The sequence below is a fragment of the Aethalodelphis obliquidens genome, unplaced genomic scaffold (genome assembly GCF_003676395.1).
Source record: "Aethalodelphis obliquidens isolate GAN/ISIS:26980383/991018 unplaced genomic scaffold, ASM367639v1 scaffold27, whole genome shotgun sequence".
NCBI lineage: Eukaryota > Metazoa > Chordata > Mammalia > Artiodactyla > Delphinidae > Aethalodelphis > Aethalodelphis obliquidens.
Genome location: NW_020837971.1, coordinates 10992931 through 11014275, shown reverse-complemented (window position 1 = coordinate 11014275; position 21345 = coordinate 10992931). Strand labels below are relative to the sequence as shown.

General features: G+C 42.1%; 1 protein-coding gene across 1 annotated transcript in view; it reads left to right on the top strand.

Moving 5' to 3' along the window:
* Positions 1 to 21345, top strand: part of LOC113629489 (amphiphysin) — a 187102-nt gene that overhangs the window by 66762 nt on the left and 98995 nt on the right. Inside the window, exon 2 of the mRNA XM_027123961.1 lies at positions 17624 to 17708. Within this exon, the coding sequence (XP_026979762.1) occupies positions 17624 to 17708 (85 nt within the window). The remainder of the gene's footprint in view (positions 1 to 17623; positions 17709 to 21345) is intronic.

The following is a 21345-nucleotide window of genomic DNA, read 5'->3' as shown; positions in this document are numbered from 1 at the left end:
GGGCAGAAAAAGTAAATTACTCACAAAGAATGCATTGTTTCAAGGAACCTCACTCTGCGAAGGGAGGCAGAAGGGTCCTGTGAGACAGATGACTTCGCTAATGTTGACCAGCTGAGATTACATTCTTGTGGGTGATTGAAGCTGCATTTAGGTTAGGTATTAGGTCTCGGTTTGCTGCCGTGGAGCTTAGCACAAGTGACTCCATGTTGGGCTTGTTGTCTCAATTCCCCCTTTGGATCAGACGTTCAGCCTAACTGAGGGATGTGGTCAAAATTTACCCACTTCAGACCCACTTCAGAAGCAGCCTTCATGCCAGAGATCTGTGGTTATTCGAACTTTTATTACTAGTGATTTCATGACTGGTATACCTGCAACCCCTGGCAATGAGATCCCTGTAGAGGTGGTATTAAAGATGGTCACTGAGATTAAGAAGATTCCTGGTATTTCTTGAGTTATGTATGACTTAACATCAAAGCCCCCAGGAACTACTGAGTGGGAGTAATAAACTTCTTGTTCTACTAAAAAAAAAGGAAAAAAAAATTGCATTAGCAGCATTCTCAGCTACTGCTGTATAGTTCTTGAGGCTTCTGATGATGCTTTGTGTGATACTCATAGGTCAGGGCTTTGTTGCTTAATCTCTGTGATATTCATGGGCCATGACTTCAGGTTCACAGTTTTCAAGTTGGCCATTCTCTTTGTTCCTTTTCTGATGTTCCGGTCTTAGGGAGATTATTTGCTTGGTGGTTAGTGGCTGCAAACGTCCACTTAAAGCTTTTGAGAGAATAGAGTGCACCAGGGAGACTATTACAATGACTATTATAAACTATTATAAACAGGAGTACACTTCAGACACCTCTTTGCTCAGCTAAAAGAGAAATCAAGGGCTTTCCTATTAGCAAGAACAACTTTGGCCAGAGAGTCTAAGAATGTTTTGTCAGGCAACTGTTGCTTGAACAGTCGATTGTGCAGTACTTTCAAGAGTTCAGGAGAGGTTATTGATTGTATTCTCATTTACATTTACTCCTAACCAGGGAAGTATGGCCCTCGATGATGTAAACCCAGGGGAGTCAACCAATGAGGTGTCTTAGTTTGTTTGTGGAAAGTTAGGGGCACAGTTAGATAATTTAAGAGGCATTGCCTGGCTATGTGCCAGCCATCTAAGCATTCATAAGCCCAAGGAGAACGATAACGACCACAAACACAAACCTGATTGGGGCACAAACCATTTCCTTTAAGATGGTACTATTCATGGTGCCTGTTCAAGTCAGCAGTTGTTAGTTTTCTCCCAGCCTAAAATAAAGGGTTGTCCTGATTACCTTGCAAAGATGGGTGCTGTTGGTGAGATCTTTTAGTGAAAAAGGGCAGGTCTTATGTAGATAGTCATGAGAACGTGAGGATGCAAGTATACTAAGACATACATAGGTATCTAGTTGTCCCGTGCAGCTGTAATTGGAGAAAGGTAAGAAAAATGCACAGAATGTTCTGGCTGTAAAAGCTAAACTCTATAAGAGACTTCTAGGGGGAGGGGCCAATCGTAGTTTGCAGGGACACTGGGAATAAAAGAGACATTGGTCACAGGGAGGGCCAGGGGGTCTGTAGGATCATGAACAGATAAGAGGTTTTTTTGTTTTTTTGTTTTTTTTTTGTGGTACGCGGGCCTCTCTCTGTTGTGGCCTCTCCCGTTGCGGAGCACAGGCTCCGGACGCGCAGGCTCAGCGGCCATGGCTCACGGGCCCAGACGCTCTGCAGCACGTGGGATCTTCCCGGACCGGGCATGAACCCGTGTCCCCTGCATCGGCAGGCGGACTCTCAACCACTGCGCCACCAGGGAAATTTTATTTTATAGGAATCAAATTCTGGCAGCACTCAAGGCCAATTTTTAAGGACCTTAATCTATGTAAATACATATTACCCTTCCTAGGGCACAGGCTTGTTTTGCAATTATGGCTTTAGAACTTGGACTCAATGTAATATATATTTAAATACACGCTACTTGGTGTATATTAAAATGGTTTATTTGGACCCTCAGCAATCTATTCTGAGAGACCAGGTTTTTTTGTGACCGTGTATATGTGCATGTGTGCTTTAAAACTGCAAATATGCCCTCCAACCCCTTGCTCAGTGGATTCAGGATGGGCACAGTGATTGCCAGGGCCAGAGACGGTCTTGGGCTATCAGCCAGGGCCTGGCAGGAGGCAGAATTCAGCTCAGATGGTTCAAGATGCTTTAGTGGGGACTTCCCTGGCGGTCCAGTGGATAAGACTCTGTGCTCCCAGTGCAGGGGGCGCGGGTTCAATCCCTGGGCAGGGAACTAGATCCCACATGCCGTGACTAAAAGATCCTGCATGCCGTAAGTAAGACCCGGCACAGCCAAATAAGTGAATAAATAAATAAATAAATAAATTTTTTTTAAAGATGCTTTAGTGAATAGAGCATAGAAGGGCAGAAGTGTTAACGGAATCACCAAAGACTAGTAACAACAGCAAGAAACTGTAGCCACTGCTAGGACTCAAGGGGCAAGAGGAGAAAATGGTGCAGCCAGACCCAGTGACAGTCATAAAGGAGGGGTTTCCGGATGGGAGCCGTAGGGGTGAAGGGAACATAAGTATTGCCAGAAACAGCTCAAAGCCGAGACAGAGCGGGACCTGACCTTTCTTTCCCCACACTTTCATTCCCTGCTGGTGCCTCCATTGGTCCAGGAAGCTAGAGTCAAGGGAGCTTGGGCAAGTCCGTCCACTGGTTCAGTCCTGCAGGGCGCAGAGACCTGTAGAAAATGAATTTGGGGCCGGCGTATGTTGAGGTCGTGATGTATATTACACAGATGGTTTTCTTTCATTAGTTGTCACCTAAATGGTGAAAGAATGGTGGAGAAGAAGAGGAAGAAGTGAGAAAGCTTTTGCTTACACGTGGCAGAGCTGGGTCATGAACCAGATCCCCTCCCCACCAATTATACGAGCCTGGTTTATATTGAATTATTTATGCAGGGCAATTAATGATGCTGCCCGTATGTATCCCAGTAACCTGAGCTGCACTTGGCAGGAGTTACAATGCAGGGATTCTGTTTGTTTTTCAGGATCCTGCGTGGGTGCCCTGGGGCGGCAGAAACGAGGAAGGGAGACTCTTGAAGCCTCAGCGGCTTATCCAGGGCGATGGAGCCTACACCTGGCTGAACCAGGACATCTCATTATTTGTTTTTGTTGCTGAGAGATGGCTCACTTCTGAGTGTTATATAAACTTGGTATTAAATTAAAATAATTACTCCTGAGGAATAAGCGTAAGGCTTTGCCCACAGCTAACAGATCAGAGCAAATCTGTGGTCATCAGAATGATATTTGCAGACCTGCTTCAACAGACGCCTGCCAGGTGATCCTGATGCCACAGCCAGGTTGAGGAGCCCTGTTTAGAGGCGCAGGGCTTCCCAGGTCTAGATCCCTGGCAGGGATGGTGTAGCTCAGGGCTTTCCCAGGTGTGTTTGGTAGCACATCAGTCTCGCAAGATACGCCTTAGACCAAAAGGTTCTCTGGTCAAAAAATTTTTGGACGACACTGCATTCTGCATCATCTTCGTGGTGATTCAAAATGCACTTAGCATATGAAGACCATAGGAAGTCATCTAGTTTCCTGGCTAATTTTTGTTTAAGCGTGAGTTATTATTTAAATTTACATTTATTTAAGTTTTTGTCTTTTGTCTTTCCAGCTGGTTATATAACCCTTTCATTTGGTCCTTAACACCTAGGAGAGTGCAACTGTACAGCCCATATTCAGAAGGAAGGCTCATTTTAGATGCTTCTGTTCATACTTTGAGACCCAAGTACAGTACAGATGTTTCTTTACTTTTCCCATTTCCTAACTTTGCAGCTTAACATTTCAGAAGCAGCCTACCTGGGATGTGCAGCTATGCATCTCTATCTCAGGATGCCTTTGGCCCTTTCCGCAGGGTCCTGGACTTATTGAGGAGGAGGGGGAATTCGAGTTTTTGAGGCCTGGGCATTTGTGGAAGTGAATAAGGTTTTTCACATTCTTTGGAGAGACAGTTCTACAAAATGAAACTTTCTCTCACTAACATTGGACACTTTTCACAGCTAATTTAAGTATATTTTATGCCGACAGAGTCTGTCACGAAGCTTCCAGTAAGAGGTGAGGAGGGAAAAGGAAAGGAGAAAGAAGCGATGATAGGAGAAGATCCCATTTGCCTCAATTATGTTCAAAGGAGGAGGTGACTGTTGTGTTTGCGGATACGGCATAGGGCTAAGGCTAAGCCTGGTGTCTTGTTCACAGCCGGGTGCTGGCTGGGCGTTAGGTCCCTGATGTTCGTTAGATTTTAGAGGAAGAAGCATTGGTTCAGTATAAATGATTATGGCCTGCAGACTTCTGGGTTAAATAAAGCCTCTTTCTTATTTTATATGGAAAACCATCATAGGACATTTGCCAGAGAAACAGATTTGCTCTTATTTGCAGCCATGATTGTCTGATGTTAAAGTCCCCTGTTTGTAGTCCAGGTTGCTTGGAACATTCATGCCGAGGTCCATGTGATTTCAGTTGTTTCCACATGAAAGGGCAGGAGTGCCTTACTCACCATTTGGGGGGATGGCCAGGAAAACCGTCACAGATGTTCCTGTTTCATTTATCTGACATTGTTTACTGTCGCTGAGCCAGAAACTCACGTTTAATTCACAGATTGTGGACAAAAACGTGACTGATTGGAATGATTCCGCTTCCTATGGAGTAGCCTGCAGAATCATGTTTTTATAAAAACCTGATGGTGATGACATCATTAAAATGCAAATTAAACTGCAAACAACCAGAACCCACTCACCTGTCCAGAGCGTTTAACCATTTGGAAATTTTTCAGTCCTTTGCTTTAAGAGAATGGAGGAAACGCTGAACAGAGCTTGTGCATTCATTTTAATATCCAATGTTCAAGGTGTATCCTGTGATCATTGCAGTTTCAGTGTGAAAAGCTTGATTTTTTCTACATTGACAGCAAATGCCCAGAAAAATGACCGTTTTTTTTTTTATTTACCTGTGGGGTGTGACATTGAGTTTGTAATTTTTTTAGCAGGGTTCCCAAACTTGAACGTACAGATGGATTGCCGGGGGATACTGTTGAACAGCAGATTCTAATTCAGTGGGTCTGGGATAGACGTGAAATTCTGCATATCTAGCAAGCTGTCGGGTGAAAGTTGATGCTGCTGGTGCGAGGACCCACTTTGAGTGGCAAGAATTTAGAGACAGAAATGTAAATACGATGAAAGGATGCCATCGAATAAACGGTCAGTTACATTTATTGCTTAATAAATTCATCAGGATGACTAAATCATTCTTGAAAGCTGTACAGTAAGAAGATTTCAAAGTGTTCATGGGTTACTCCTCTCTATGACCCTGGACATTATGTTGATAGGACTGCAGTATTCCTTCCACCTGCTGACTAATCAAATATTAGATATTATAGATTACGGCTTTAACAGCGACATTGAAGCAGAAGGGAAAGGACCAACTTTTTAAAAAGTGATCTCAGCGGGGAGGGATAGATTGGGAGTTAGGGATTGACATGTACACACTGCTGTATTTAAAATAGATAACCAACAAGGACCTACTGTAAAAAATAAATAAATAAAGCGATCTCACATCCGGATCTTCTTAAACAAAAGGCAGAGAAATACTACTGCAGTGTTGCCTATAATAAGGTGCAGAACTGGTGTAGCCAGTGAAACCTAAAGTAATGATCTCATGAGAATGCAGGCTGTGGAGAGAGGTTTGGCCTTAGAATCATGGTCAGTTATTTTTCTAAAAACACAGTCCTAGCTTTTTAAACATTTTGATTTTTACACCAGAGACCCTGCGTGGGATTTGATTTCCCCATAAACATGGAATAAGACATATAGAAGCTAGTTGTTTGTAGGTGTTGCTTCCTTTTTACTCTGCTCAGGATTTACTAGGTGCCAAGGTCAAAGATTTTGCAGGAGACTACCCTTTCAGTAGGACAAAAGTAAGTCATGCCATTTTTAGTTTTCTATTCTGAAAGTTCGACTTTATGGCTCTAAAGAGCTTTGGTGTGGGATATAGCATCCTTCTTTATTCTCCTTTTTTTCAAAATTGTTCTGACTATTCTGTGTCTTTCACATTTCCGTATAAATTGTAGAATTATCTTGTCAATTTCCTCAGTGAGCCTACTAGGATTTTGGTTGTGATTCCCTTGAATTCTCAACGGAGGAACATCAACATCTAAACAACATTCATGAAAAGATGTCGTTCAAATGCCAGGGCTAAAAGTCCCACAAGCTTTCAAAAGGAAAAACAATCTCTCTTTGAGATGTCTTCAAATGAAGGCTGAAAACATCCTACTAAACACTTTTTAATGAGAATTATCCTCTGCCAACTGCAGGCAGGGCTTATGTTCCTGAAAAGCGTCCTCGTTGGCAAAACCCCATTGTTGTGGGATTGGTATCTTTAGACTTGCTTATCTTGCAAATTGTTTCTGGTACGATGGATTGTGCTGGTTTGTTTTTATCCCATTCGTACACTGTGACACAACAGTGGTACTTTTTTAGAAGTGTGTTGGGTTGCTTTAGTTCATTATTGCTCATGGTTGGAAGGTGAAAAGGGCGATGGGAGATTTTGAGCTAGGAATTTTGAGACCCCAATTGTATTCCAGGATGGCCTGTGGAAAGCGTTACGGGAAACCAGCAAGGGATGGAGACGCTGCTGGGTCTAGCAGCAGAGGAGGGTGCTGGGGGTCTTTGATCTCCAGGCCTATAGGGGAAGGGGAGGAAGCTGTTATCAGAACTTAGGGAGAGGAGATGTAGTTGTTGGAGGGGCCACCAGAGGATTGAGGCTACTGTGATGGTGGCTGCAGGGAGGGGACCAGGGGAACCATTGTCCCCACGTCTCTGCTCCTGCCTTTCCATCTTCTGCTGGCTTGAGTTCTCATGATCAACTCTAGACAGAAGCCAGAGGGGCAGGGCCGGGTGCAGTCCCTAGAGGTGCTGAACCAGGTGAGGAGGGGGGAGTGTGGATCTGTAGGCGTCAGTGCAGAGTATGACCCGCAGAAGTGTCTGCATGTGTTTACAGATGGTCGGAACAGCCAGTAAAAGGCTGTTCCAGAAGCGTGTTTCCCTTATGCAAGTATCATGTAAGTATCACTCAGGGTGTCCAGAAAACAGCTGTGTTCTTCCTACCCCTTCTATCACGTGGTAATTCTTACACACCAAACTGTGCTTCTCAAAAAAAAAAACCCTTAAAGTATTCCCCTGTCCAGACAAGAGTCTGGTGATATAGCCCAAAGCAGCATACTGTTAGGCTCGATATTTTAAAAATTCACACAAAGTTTGCGTTTAACTTCATAAAATATTCCATATTAACCATATGAAAGTGGCGAATCCAGCTCCAGAAGCTCCAATTAAATCTGAAAAGTGGGCCTCATCCAAACTATATTTCATAGTTTCTTTTCTTTAGTAATTCACTTCATGCAGATCAGACTTTAAAAATAGCTGCAGAAAATTGAAAATCAAGGCATAAAAGCAGAATACAGAAATGTGTGCAGAAATAATTAGTGCTGCAGGATTTACTTGTTTCTTCGCTCCTTTATTTATTTGTTTGTTTGTGGCAATTGCATGTTTGTTGGTGAGAAGTATTTTCAGCCCTGAGTGCCCAGGAGCAGAAGGCCATGTGCTCTGACAGGCAGCCCTCACAGCCGTAACGAGCATCCTAGATCTCACCTACGTCTCCCAGGACCTTATGTTGCCCCTCTGTTCCAGTGTTCTTTAAATAAAGGTCACGAAGGCACTCAGAGTTCCTTCTTGTGCACCGATCTTTAGAAAACTGCCACGGGAACAAACTGAATGGAAAATACCATGTCCAGCTCTATATCAGGACTCATTTCTAGAGGAAGTACCATTTGGTTTTCAACCTATTAGCAATCTCCTTTTTTTTTTTTTTTTTTTGACTTCCATTCAAACCTGCAATTCGTATAAAAATTTTCACATCAGATGACTCTTAGTTTGGGATCAATAACCATTCAAGATAGAAACCACTAGTGAAATGGCCTTTGAGTCACATCCTGTTGGGTCTGTCTAAAATCCTTGGGAACGGTGAGCCCTGGCAATTGGAGTCTGTTGCACATTTAGGAACCTGTGGAATTGGGGTCCTGCTTCAATATGAGATTACCCAGAATGCGATTTCAAACGTTCTTTAAGCACCCTGTGTCTTTCTCTTTGTGTTTATTCACGAAGTGTTTGTGAGGCAGGAAGGGTCAAGTTACCAAAGGCATCATTAATAAAAAAAGGAGTCTGAAGAGGGACAGTGTCCTTTCTGATATCACTCAGTGGCCCCAGGCAGGACTGCGGTGGGGACTTTGTTGCCAGGATCTGTTCATGCCATTCTTTCCACCAAAAGTTTGGGAAACAGTGCAGTGCTTGCCCATAGGACATTATAGAACAAGCAGCTACATTGTACTGACGTGCACCTAAGGTTTTTTGTTTTGTTTTTCTGAACTACTTGTTGCTGAGGTACTCTTTGTGGCCTGATCTCTAAGGTTCTTATAATGAGGTGATGTCCTCCTAGGCCTTTTGCCAGTCTGAAGCTAGTTGGAGGTCTTCTTTCTAAGTAAGGGTAGAGTGGGGAGAATGCGTATTTTGTGTAACCCACGTCCACTCACCCAGGGTATTTGAATGAATATATTGACCTATTTTGGATGGAGGTGGTGTCAGATGGTTCCATTTAACAGAAGTATGGATCCAGCAGTTGCTATATTGGTATCCCTGGCCATGTGATACAGACAGTGAGAGTGAATGTAGAATGGACGGAAATGACTTCGTTGTCTAGGGAAAAGCTACCAGCCATGTTTCTTTCCCTGCTGCTGTCTTTAGGGCCTTATAGCCTTGTAGTTAGAAGCTGACTCTGGAATCATACTGTTTGCTTTGAATCCCAGCTCAGTTACATACTAGTTTGTGACTGTGGTCAATTGTTTAACCTCACCAATTTTCAGTGTTCTCATCAGTTAAATGAGGGTAGTCATTATAACCTAACTCACAAGATTGTTGGAAGGATTAAATTCACTTTTAGGTATAATGCATTTGGAACTGTGCTTGATGTATTTTAAATTTCCATAGATGATAGCTAATAAATTAAGGAATATGGAGTTGTTAAGATGGGGCATTTTCCCTAGAGGAAGAAAAGCAAAAACATGTCTTTACTCTCTTCTCTGGACTCTCCTTTTCATCTGATTCCTATCCATCAACTCCCTCTTGTCTTAGGCAATTTACAGTTTCCAATTGAAATCCTGAGTCGGGTTTTGTGGACCCACCTAAGTCAACATCTTCCTTCCTATTTGTACTGCAGTTCTGTGTGTTCCAATTGCTGATTCATCTTCTGCTGGTACTGTGGGTAACTGAGGTCACAAAGGTGGCTTGAGGAGTCTGTAGGAAGAAATCAGGCACAGGACTGATCCCCAGTGAAGTGTCTGGGTACAGAGCCCTCCCTGGCTGCTGTGGCCACATGCCTTTCTAACAGCTCCTCTGTAGGTAGATTGCCACCAGTTTAGCAGACAACTTTTCTCTTGTGGTATATGGAGGAATATCTTCCCCTAGCTAAGCAGCGTGAGGATTAATTTGAATGATTGAATGAGGGTGGAGGATCACTGTGCAATATTGGCATGAGATAGCGCCCCGTCCTTGAAGGGGGGGGGGCACTGGAGAAGGAAAATATGGTCCCTCTCAGAGGCTTAGGATGACTCAAAGGTTTTAGCCGACTGTGTCCCTGAATTTTGCTGTACATGTTGTATTCTGGGTTGGATACGGGAAGTATCAGTTTTCATAGAAAAGTAGTCTTGAGACGAGGTGACCCAAGCAAGAGGAAGAGACGGGGCACGCAGCTTCCTGGAGAAGAAGAAGGGGTCAGATAGATGCCAGGACTCACAATTCATCTTTCCTACATCAGTATTCCTCAAGCTATCTTTTCCAACGAGATTTTTTTTAAGTCAGAGGAGTAAGATGCCCTCAACTTTAAAGGGTTGGGGAGGGTAGAAGAGAGCAGAATTCTGCAGCAGGATACCTCACCAGGTAGACCCGTGACTGAAAGCAACTTTGGCTGGTGCTTTACTGTATCTGCATTTTGGGAGCCCACCTCACTTCTCTTTCCTTTCCAGGCCCCTGAACTTTCTTTCCTCCACTGCTTTCTAATACCCAGTTGCTTCTGTCCCACTTAGGATAAACCTGCTCATGTCTGAGACTTGTACTTTCTCTCTACCATGCGTTATTCTCAAACTTTTAAAGTCTGAAGACCACCCAAATGGGATGGAAGCCTGTGAACCTTCCCTCTCTCATTTGTTCTCGTGTACCTCCCTGAAAGTGTTTCCCAGAATTAGCAAGAAGGCTCATGCCAGCCTCCGAGAGGCTTTGATGATGTGATGCCTAATGTACTGTTGAGATCTGCCAGGGCAAGAAGTGAATGTCATAGCGGTGCAGAAATAGGTCCCACAGAGGACCAGATGGAAGGCAAAGTGCAGGACCTTGATGGGCACCTGAGCCACACCAAAGGATGACTCATCTTATTCTTCTCAAATCAGGCCGCATTAAAGCCACTTCTTTAAGTCTTGAAACATATCCAGAAAGAGGTTAAGGGACTAGTACCCTGAAGTTGGAGAAACAGTGCAGTGTGTACCCATAGGACGCTTCAGAAGAGCAGCTACCCTGCACTCGCGGGCACCCAATGGTCTCCCTCCAGTCCGAGGTTTTGGATCTTTGCACAGCATCAGAGTGAGCACTTGATAAATGGATAGGTGGGTGTCCAGACAGATAAGTGAATGAATCATTTGGGTGTGGGCAGTGGTAGAAGACTATCTGTCTGTGTCCTCCTGTCCAGAAAAGGCCATGGTCATCCCATGTACTTGATTCCTGGATTCAGTGAATCATGTTTACATAATTGGATGTGCTCTTCTTTCTTTATAAAGACAGAAAGTATGAAGAGAGGGGCACCTCCTTGTTTAGAGAAAACTAATTAGATTGTAGGATTCTTTCTTTGACTTTTAGAGTCTGGCTTAAGGAAGGATGAATTAAGGAAGGAATGAATCACCCAGAGTTAGAACTTTGTCTAGTCTGAGCCGTCATGTAATGTGTGAATCTCTCTAGGGCATCCCAGTGGCCAATGCTGCAGAATTCTTTTAACCATCACCCTTGTCCCAGCATCAAGCAGTATATAAAAACATGTCTCAGACACCCCCAGTGGCCTTCATCTTGAATTACCTTGTCTGCATCCCCGCCTCTTATCAGTTTCCCACTTCGGATCATAGGACTTTTTTTCGTGCTTGGGGTCATACCTCACTATTTTTTGACCTTGCTTTGATCTTTCCCCTAATTAACAGAAGTCCTCTCAATGTGGAATGGAAGATTGTGAATTTTTTTCTTTGACTTCAAATGCCAACTACTTCTTTTGAGAGCTGTGAACATAGTGTTCCATTCCTAATTTTAACATATGGAGAGAAGGCAATTATTCTCTCACTGCTACAATAGTCAGCATTTAATTTGCACTGGACTCCGAGGATTTGAAATTGGATCGGAATTTTGGCTTTACAGTGTGGGGAAACTGCCCAAATTAAAACGAGTTCTAAATTTTTAGGGACTTGACTTGGACACTTTGTACACGAACAATTGCTCTAGAAAAGTATGTGAGATTCACATCATTGGAGCAGCCTTTGTAAACCAAGCTGAGAAACTTAACTGCTTTAGGAGACGCTGAAAAAATATTTATTAGCTTAAATATTCCAAGTTACCATATTCCTGCTTTAAATTTTTTTAATTTTTTGCCTATGTCATGACGTCTTTTAGGATCAGATCAGAACTTACTGAACTCAGGGCTGAGAGTGAGAAGATGAATACCCAGCCAGCTCTAGAGGAATATTTCAGAATCTCACTGAAAGGAAAAGCAGTTTGAAAAAGCTTCTTCAGTTGAGAATATTATTTTGCATTTGAAAACTGACAGCAACAAAAGTAACAACAGAAATCTTCTTGTAAAGTGTCGGGCTTCCCTGCTGGCGCAGTGGTTGAGAGTCTGCCTGTGGATGCAGGGGACGCGGGTTTGTGCCCCGGTCCGGGAAGATCCCACATGCCGCGGAGCGGCTGGGCTCCTGGGTCATGGCCGATGGGCCCGCGCGTCCGGAGACTGTGCTCCTCAACGGGAGAGGCCACAGCAGTGAGAGGCCCACGTACCGCAAAAGAAAATAAAAAAACAGGAAAGTGTCAATGTACATGAAATTATCTTTGAAGTAAAAGACCTAAATCCTAAGCCAATATGCACCAGGCACAGATTTTTCTTCCTTTTGCCTGGGGAGGAGGAAGATGTGTCATGTCAAAATCTGAGTGTCAGATGCATGAATATATTAGTAATCCTCCTGTAATATCAGTGGGGCCAAACTGTTCAGGCTTAATTGGTATTGTCAACATAGCCAGTAGAGAGGTGAATGAGAGAGGCCACCTAAATTATAAACTCACTGTTAAATATTGTACTATTAGAACAAGGTAGAAGATACATTTTTTTGTCATCTCAGTTCTAGGTTTCAGTGTCCTCGATGCCTTAAGATACTGTCTTTCTATGTAGCAGATGAATCTTATCACCTGTATCAAGGCTGCTGGAGAAAAGTCACAAAACTGCTTAACTGTGGGTACCTGCACTTTGGTGGTTTCTGCCTCAGCTGGGCCTTTGGTTCCACCCACGATTCCTGCTTTGTGTTTCTGGTTCTTAACCTTTTCCAATTCCACATCTAAACCATTCCCATCTCCCTGGAGACTTTGCAACAACTCAGCACCCTGATTGTCACCAGATGACCCATTCAGCCACCACAGAAGAAATGATGTCACCCTTGACTCATTCTGTCCTCACCACTTTTGTCTCATAAGCTGTGAAATTCTGTATGTTTACTTCCTGAGGGTTGGTTTTATCTGTTCCTTAGCTGCGGCTGTCATTTATTGCCTGGACTATTTAAATAATCTCTTAACTGGTCTCCCTTTTCCACTCATTCTCTCTTCTAACCTGTCCTTAACACTGTCACCAGGGAGCACAGATTTAATCACGTAGCTGTCTCCAGGGAAGGGAAACTCTTCATTGCCTTCCCGTGGTCTCTACAAGCAGATTGAAGTCTTTAGTCTTGCAGACGAAGCCTTTCCGTAATCTGCCCTCTGCCTAGCACGCTAGCTGCATCTACCCTAGTTCCACAGCTTGCACCCGTGCTCAGACCTGTCACGTGACCACAGTCCCTGGAACGCAGTTTGCTCTACTGCGGCCCCTAGCACAGGGTTTGGCAAGCAGTCTTCAGCAAGTCAATATCAGCTGGAGATAGAAACGAACAGACGTTCTTCTCTGCCTTCTATTCAATGAGATTTGCATTCTTGTCTAGGGAAAATGTCTAACATGATACATTGATTATGGATTCAAGAATGAGAAGATATTTGAAATATGACTCATTCCACTCACCAGTGTGATGAATAAATCTCTTCTCTAGCACCTCTAACTTTGGGTTAAACTTAAATAACTCCTAGGACAGTGAGCTCATTACCTCTACCAACAAACTATTTAATTTCCAGAAAACCATGATAGAAACTTCTGGCACAAATATTTTCTTGATAAAGCTTTTACCTGCCCGTGCTGGTTCTTGATCTTGGTTTCTGATGGGAAAAGTCCAGTCCTTCTTCCTGATGTTGGTCCTTCACGTATTTGAAGACAGATGTACTCTTTTCCCTTTGGTTTCCTCTTCTCCCCGTTACTATACCGATTATATCATTTGTGCCTCTTACCTCATGGTATCAACTCTCTCCGCTTCAGCTGACTCCAGTATCTATGTCTACGTATCTATGTGGTTATCTATGTGGTATGTGGTTATCAACTTGTTCACCACATAGAATCATTCAGGACTGCTCCCCGGGTACCTTTCATGCTTGTTCGTGTAGCCTGAGATTACATTAGATGCTTTGGCAGCAATATCACTTGGTCAGCTCATACTGACTGTCGGCGAAAATGGTTCCTTATTTCTACTTAAGGGCAGGAACCGTGTATTCTTTTTTTTTTTGCAGTACGCGGGCCTCTCACTGCTGTGGCTTCTCCCGTTGCGGAGCACAGGCTCCGGACGCGCAGGCTCAGCGGCCATGGCTCACGGGCCCAGCCGCTCCGCGGCATGTGGGATCTTCCCGGACCGGGGCACGAACCCGTGTCCCCTGCATCGGCAGGCGGACTCTCAACCACTGCGCCACCAGGGAAGCCCCAGGAACCATGTATTCTTAACATCCATCCTGTCTCATTGTGGTTGAAAGTTGAATACATAAATCTGGCACTTGGACAATTATATTTTGACCTACATTTTATCCCTGTTGAACTTCAACTTGTTAGGGAAGCTTTCTTTTGTGAATCCTCATTCTCATCCTATAACATATCCAATATCCTCCCCAACTTTTTGTCAGTATAAGTTTAGGCCATTGATAAATTATTCGATAGTGTTAGATAATAATATCTATAATAATAGTAGATATTTATTGAGCATTAATTATATGCTAGGCATCAAAGCGCAGCCTTTCCATGTGTATCCTTGGTAGTTTCACACAATACTGTACCATTGATACCCTTTCCTTACACATGAATCACTGAATCAGGTATAGGTCCCCAAAGGCTGCCTCTGGAAACCTTTCTTCCGGTTGATATTAATTCACTCATCTATATCTTTTGAGGAGAGTCTTTCAACTAGTTACTAACAATCTACTTGCTTGTACTAGAATCTAATACATAAATCTCTTATATACCAGATATGAGTATGATAAACTCCTGTTACTTATCTTTATGATTTTTCCTGATTACTTTAGTGACATATAACCATAGAGGAAATTATGGAAAATGTAGCAAATTATAAAGAAAAAAATAATAATCGCTCTGAATCTTACCATCCAGGAATAACCTCTGTTAACTTTAAAATAGATCATATATATATTTGATCATGTTTCTTACGCTTATCAACTTATTCCCTAGTTACAATGCCCAGTTCTTTCAAAAATTAGTGTTTTCTCTTCTGTCTTTCACAGAGACTCTTAAGTGAGAAAAGATTATTAGTTAATAGAGTGATTATTTGTCCTTTGAATAGTTATGTTACTGGATACATCCAGCTTTGTTTAAATAATAATTTTGCAATGAGAAATAATATATCTTTCCTATTATTCATATATGATGTTGGTTTGGGACATGAAATTGAATGAAGTTGAGTAATTGGTAATATATGTGAGTCTGTATACAGTTTTATTGTTTTAAAAAACCTTTGTTTAGTAATGCCAAAGGAAGGAATACTAGCATATATTATAAACAGTTAGTTTTAGAATAGAATAAAATAATCATTTTTTACTTATATACTTAGAATAATTACTATTTACCTCCAAAGAAAATTTATTTCTTGAAGGAATCTGCATGGACTCTGACTTGTTGGGTAAATACTTTGATACTTGGGTTTAGTTAAAACATTCTAAACTGAGTCTAAGGAAGTCATCAATTTGTACAAGATTATATCTTTAAGGAAACAAATTAGCATAAGCTGATGTACAACCTAGCCATAGAAAGTGCTTTGTATGAGTGTATGTTTTAATGCCCAAATGGTTATGTTTTGGAAAAACATATTTGGTAATGCCATAGGGTGTACGTATTCTGAGAAGGCAACATTTATGGAGTTTTTATAAATTCTTAAATAAGTTGGTGTTTTAGATACTAGAAATGGGAATCTTGAATAGTGTACCCGATCATGACTCTCAGGGTCCTTTTGCTCCGTCCCAAGTAACTTTCTGCTGTATCGCTAAGAACTACTTCTTCTGATACCCAGTCCTGTGCTCTAGGAAAACAGAGCCACTCATGTCCAGTTCACAGTCCATCATGATTCTTCCAGTGGTCTTTGCTTAGGCTGCTTCCTTAACTGGAAGGTACTCTGCCACGTTCCTGTCTGCAGGAATTGCCAGCATAGTTTTAAATTCGAAGTATGGTTGATTTACAACATTGTGTTAGTTTCTGGTGTACAGGAAGGTGCTTCAGTTATATACGTGTGTGTGTATATATGTGTGTGTGTGTGTGTGTGTATATATATACATATTCTTTTCCATTGTGATTTATTACAGGGTATTGAATATAGTTCCCGTGCTATACAGTAGGACCTTGTTATTTATCACTTTTATATAGTAGTTTGTATCTGCTAATTCCAAACTCCTAATTTATCCCTCCCCCACCCCCTTTCCCCTTTAGTAACCATAAGTTTGTTTTCTATGTCTGAGTCTGTTTCGTAAATAACTTCGTACTTGTGTCGTATTTTAGATTCCCCACATAAGTGATATCATATGATGTTTGTCTTTTTCTCTCTGACTGACTTCACTTAGTATGATAGTCTCTAGGTTCATCCATGTTGCTGCAAATGGCATTATTTCATTCTTTTTTATGGCTGAGTAGTATTCCACTGTATGTATGTACCACATCTTTTTTTTTCTTTTTTACTATTATTATCTTCATTTTACTGATGAAGAAATATACTCAGAGAGGTTAAGTGAGCTGCTGGTATGTTGTACTACATCTTTTTATCCATCCATCTGTCGATGGACATTTAGGTTGCTTCCACGTCTTGGCTATTGGAAATAGTGCTGCTATGAACATTGGGGTGCATGTATCCTTTCAAATTATAATTTTCTCTGAATATATGCCCAGGAGTGGGATTGCTGGATTCCAGCATGTTTTGAAGAATCCCCACCAGGATTCCCTGAAGAGCTCAGCTCTAAGGGGATATTGCTTCTAACGCCTTGCAATCCACTCATCTTGGTTATTACAGATTGTCTTTGATTTGTTATTTGTGAACTCGCCTTGTCTACCCCATTAGATCATAAGCTTAAGATTAAGTTCTGGGGCCTTATTTTATTCATATATCTATTTCTGGATGACCAGTTCTTAGCATGGGCTTTGTGTATCCCAGGGCCTCTTTGAACATTTATTGAATTGAAGAGAGTGTCAGGAGATGGTGGGGGAGAATTTACCATGTGCCTGTGGCTCCAGTAATTCTAAATCCATCCCTATGAAGTAGGCTAGTACTTTCCTCAAATAACTTTGATTCACCGTTTAACAAAAAATTGAGCAACTGTTATGCATCAAGCATTGTGCCAGATGCTTTGGACAAAAGGACAAGGCATAGCTTTTGTCTTTAAGTCTTACAGCCTACTGGAGGAAAAATATGTGAATAAATGCATGCTATAGCGTGACACCTCCTCAAGGTCATGCAGCCTGCGCGTGGTAGGACTGTGATTAAAATCCAGGTCTGTTCAACTCCAAAGCCACTAGGCCAAGATGCTTACAGAACAGAAAACTAGCTGTGCTAAGAGAGACGTCTCCTCAGAAGAGCGAAACAACAGCCTTGCTCTGCTTTTTGTTTGAAAACATTATTATTTTTTTAACATCTTTATTGGAGTATAATTGCTTTACATTGGTGTGTTAGTTTCTGCTTTATAACAAAGTGAATCAGCTATACCTATACATATATCCCCATATCTCCTCCCTCTTATGTCTCCCTCCCACCGTCCCTATCCCACCCTGAAAACATTATTAAATTGAACCATTTTGTTTTATCCACAAACTAGGTCCTTCAGAAGCTTGGGAAAGCTGATGAGACGAAAGATGAACAGTTTGAAGAATATGTGCAGAACTTCAAACGGCAAGAGGCAAGTATATTTATCTCATTTCTGGAGTGGGAAATGGGTTGGCTTTGTGTTTTAGTGCGTAAATAAAATACCTTGAGGTTGAAGAAAGATCTTCTTCATTGGGCTTGGCATTAACTTGAGGGAACAATGGTTAATTCTGTAGACTTTTTCTGTGCGAGGCAAAGAGGTAGTAGGCACTGCGGGAGAAGATTTGTGTCTTAGAATCTCAGGAGATGAAGACTTTGCTCCTCTGGAGCTCTTCAATACAGATTACTGAATAAAGGAAAGGCGATCTTTTTAGTGATTTACCTTCCACTGAGTATTAGCAGTAATTAAATACTTCTGACAAAATTATTTCAATTGCTGCATGCTTTAAGATCACACATTTTCAATAGAGAGTATATCTCCCAAGAGGGAGAAAATTGGTTATTGGTGGATGAAAAATATCGTACTCTTTTTATGGGAATACTTCACATAAGTAGACATGGTATATCTGTGGTATTAACATTTCATGGGGGTATAATTAGGAAAAGAATGTCTAAAAAGTTTCCTCAGGGGAGGCAATAATGAAAAAAAAGGTTGAAGAACACAGTTTGTGGTATTTGTTCCTTTAATAGGGTGCTACGTGTTTAACAGACATATGAATAAAGAAACAAACTTTTTAAAATTATTTGTTTATATTTCTAAGGCTTGCTGAATGGCTGGCATATCATCTTTAGAGACCATGCGTGAGGGTCAGGGAGAGGGAAGAGAAACGCCGGGGTCTCTTAGATTAGAAGCTTCAAATCTGGAGCTCATTCTAGAGGTAGGCTGGGCCAGCAAACTCTGGAAAATAAGGTTTGGACACAGGGAAAATGTAAGGACATGGGTTTATTTTCCTGTTGTCATTGGAGCCACAAGTGTCCACAGAGGAAATTGTGGCCTCAGGGATGACAGCCAGCAATGGAAGATCAACGTAGGTTTTCACAATTTTTTTTTTTTTTTTTTTTTTTGCGGTATGCGGGCCTCTCACTGTTGTGGCCTCTCCCGTTACGGAGCACAGGCTCCGGACGCGCAGGCTCAGCGGCCATGGCTCACGGGCCCAGCCGCTCCGCGGCATGTGGGATCTTCCCGGGCCGGGGCACGAACCCGTGTCCCCTGCATCGGCAGGCGGACTCTCAACCACTGCGCCACCAGGGAAGCCCCCAACGTAGGTGTTATGTCACTGCCTTTGCTTCTGTTTGCAGATCCCTGATCCTGGAGGTTTCTTGTTTCCATTTGTGTATCAGCGTTCTGGCTGTTTTGTAACATGCTGTTTCTTTTCCTTACCAACAGGGGATATAAAATCCAGCAGGTAGAGCCCAGTAGACTAGTCTCCACCAAGACACATTGCTGAATGTCTCCAATTTCATCCTAAGACTAAGGGTCGGACAGATAGGAACTCAATTTATTATGAATAACAGTGATCTCGTTCTATCTGAAAATGAGAAAAGAGAGAGGGGAGTTGGAGAAGAAACCGGTGATAGAGGGAAAACTAGATCATGTCCAGATCACTGAGTATTATAGAGAGCTTTGGATTTATGACGGTAGAAAAGAGAATTCCTAGAGAAATGTTGGACATCGGCTCATAGACTAAGTTGCCCCCCAGTCTCCTCCAGGAGAACAGATTCTCCACATCTCCTGACGTTCTCGTTTGGTGAGTTCTCTTGCGCTTTCTCATACACTAGGATAGCACTCGTGCAGATCATTGACTTGGATGGCAGCAACTTCCCACAGAGAAACTTGTCCATCAGGGCCCTTGTTACTTTGCAGGCCTGTCCCCAGTGTCTGCTTGAAGGGATCGGCTTTGGGTAGAAGAAGTGACTCACGTTTACAGATTTCCCTCCTTGAGGATTTACCCTCTATCCTTTGAAACCTAGTCTTCCTGTCCGGTGTGCCCCTGTGGAGCGAATTAGTTCTTTGCTGTTAGATTTTTTTTCTCAGTCACTTTTACGGCATTATGATATTTTAGCACCCCAGAAGGCTAACCTTGGGAAGCCTCAAGTTCAGGAATGCATTCATGATAGGGTAGTACTTTGCATTTTCCAATTATGGGGAATTTTTTTAAAATATAAATTTATTTATTTTATTTATTTATTTTTGGCTGTGTTGGGTCTTGGTTGCTGTGCGTGAGCTTTCTCTAGTTGTGGCGAGCGGGGGCTACTTTTCGTTGTGGTGCGTGGGCTTCCCATTGCTGTGGCTACTCTTGTTGTGGAGCACGGGCTCTAGGTGTGTGGGCTTCATTAGTTGTGGTGCCCGACCTTCAGTAGTTGTGGCTCGCGGGCTCTAGAGCGCAGGCTCAGTAGCTGTGGCGCACGGGCTTAGTTGCTCCGCGGCATGTGGGATCTTCCCGGACCAGGGCTCGAAACTGTGTCCCCTGCGTTGGCAGGAGGATTCTTAACCACTGCGCCACCAGGGATGCCCCTTATGGGGAATTTTTATTGTTCTTTTTTGGACTTTGTTGACTGAACAAGGTGAGGATTGTTTTTTGTCTAAGGTATTAGAGAGAAATGCAGTTGGCTAAATCATCATCAGTTAAATGCTCTGCTGCTTATTCCTTTCACTATATACATTTTCAAATGTTATGGAGCCAATAGTATACTGTCATTCTTGAAGATCAACACCTTAGTTCTGTCAAGATCATTAGCAGATTTCATAATGCAGGTAAAACTTAAACATTTGGGAAACTTGCACAAGCAATTCTACTTGATAAGAGTAAAACAAATAGAACGGAAATGTATTTCTCAGGGAGTCTCCTGACCCTCTTTGGTTCCCTATGAAAATATTCTCACATGAAAATCATCTTGCATTTGCACATGCTCATTTTGATATTTTTTTGTTTTAATCAGAAAGAGTAAATTTATAGCCATTTTACTGCCATGAGGAGGGAGGGAACTTTAACCTTGTCTGTATATTAAAGGGAGAGAAGGAAAAAAGGAGGGGGTGGGAGGAAGGTGAGGAGAGAGGTTTACTAATCTTCTATAGAAACATATTAAAGGTTGGGAAGAATAGTTGAAGACTGAATTTATTAATACTCTGTAGAAGGAAAACTGTGCCTTTTTAACCCCCAGTATGTATTGGTGACCAATTCCCATCTGTTGCATATGCTTTTATGCTATGTAGAAACATTAACCAAGGATGAAGGATCTACCAAGATTGTGGTGACCTCTACAAGGCTTATTATTTTTTGTATTAATGTGAATCATTACTCTAAAGGCAGAAGGCATTCTCTTAAGGTGACATACGCTAAAGACATTGACCTGGGAAATCTAGATTTCGTATTTTTTTCTGTGTATATGTATTTCAAATCCAACAAAAATACTATTTATAGTATAAAATGAACTTTATTTGGATTTGTGCAGTATATTAGAGTCATCTGACCATACTAAATTAATACTTAATCCAATGATTCTAAAAGTAGACCACTAGGACTTCCCTGGCGGTCCATTGGTTAAGACTCCATGCTCCCAATGCAGGGGGCATGGGTTCGATCCCTGGTCAGGGAACTAAGATCCTGCATGCTGCACAGTGCGGCCAAAAAAAAAAAAAATAATGTTAAGAAAAGTAGACCATTAGAATGTTCTAGAAAGTATTCAAGCATCTGGGGCTCTGATGATCTTGCTTTTAAATTTCCTTTAAGAAAA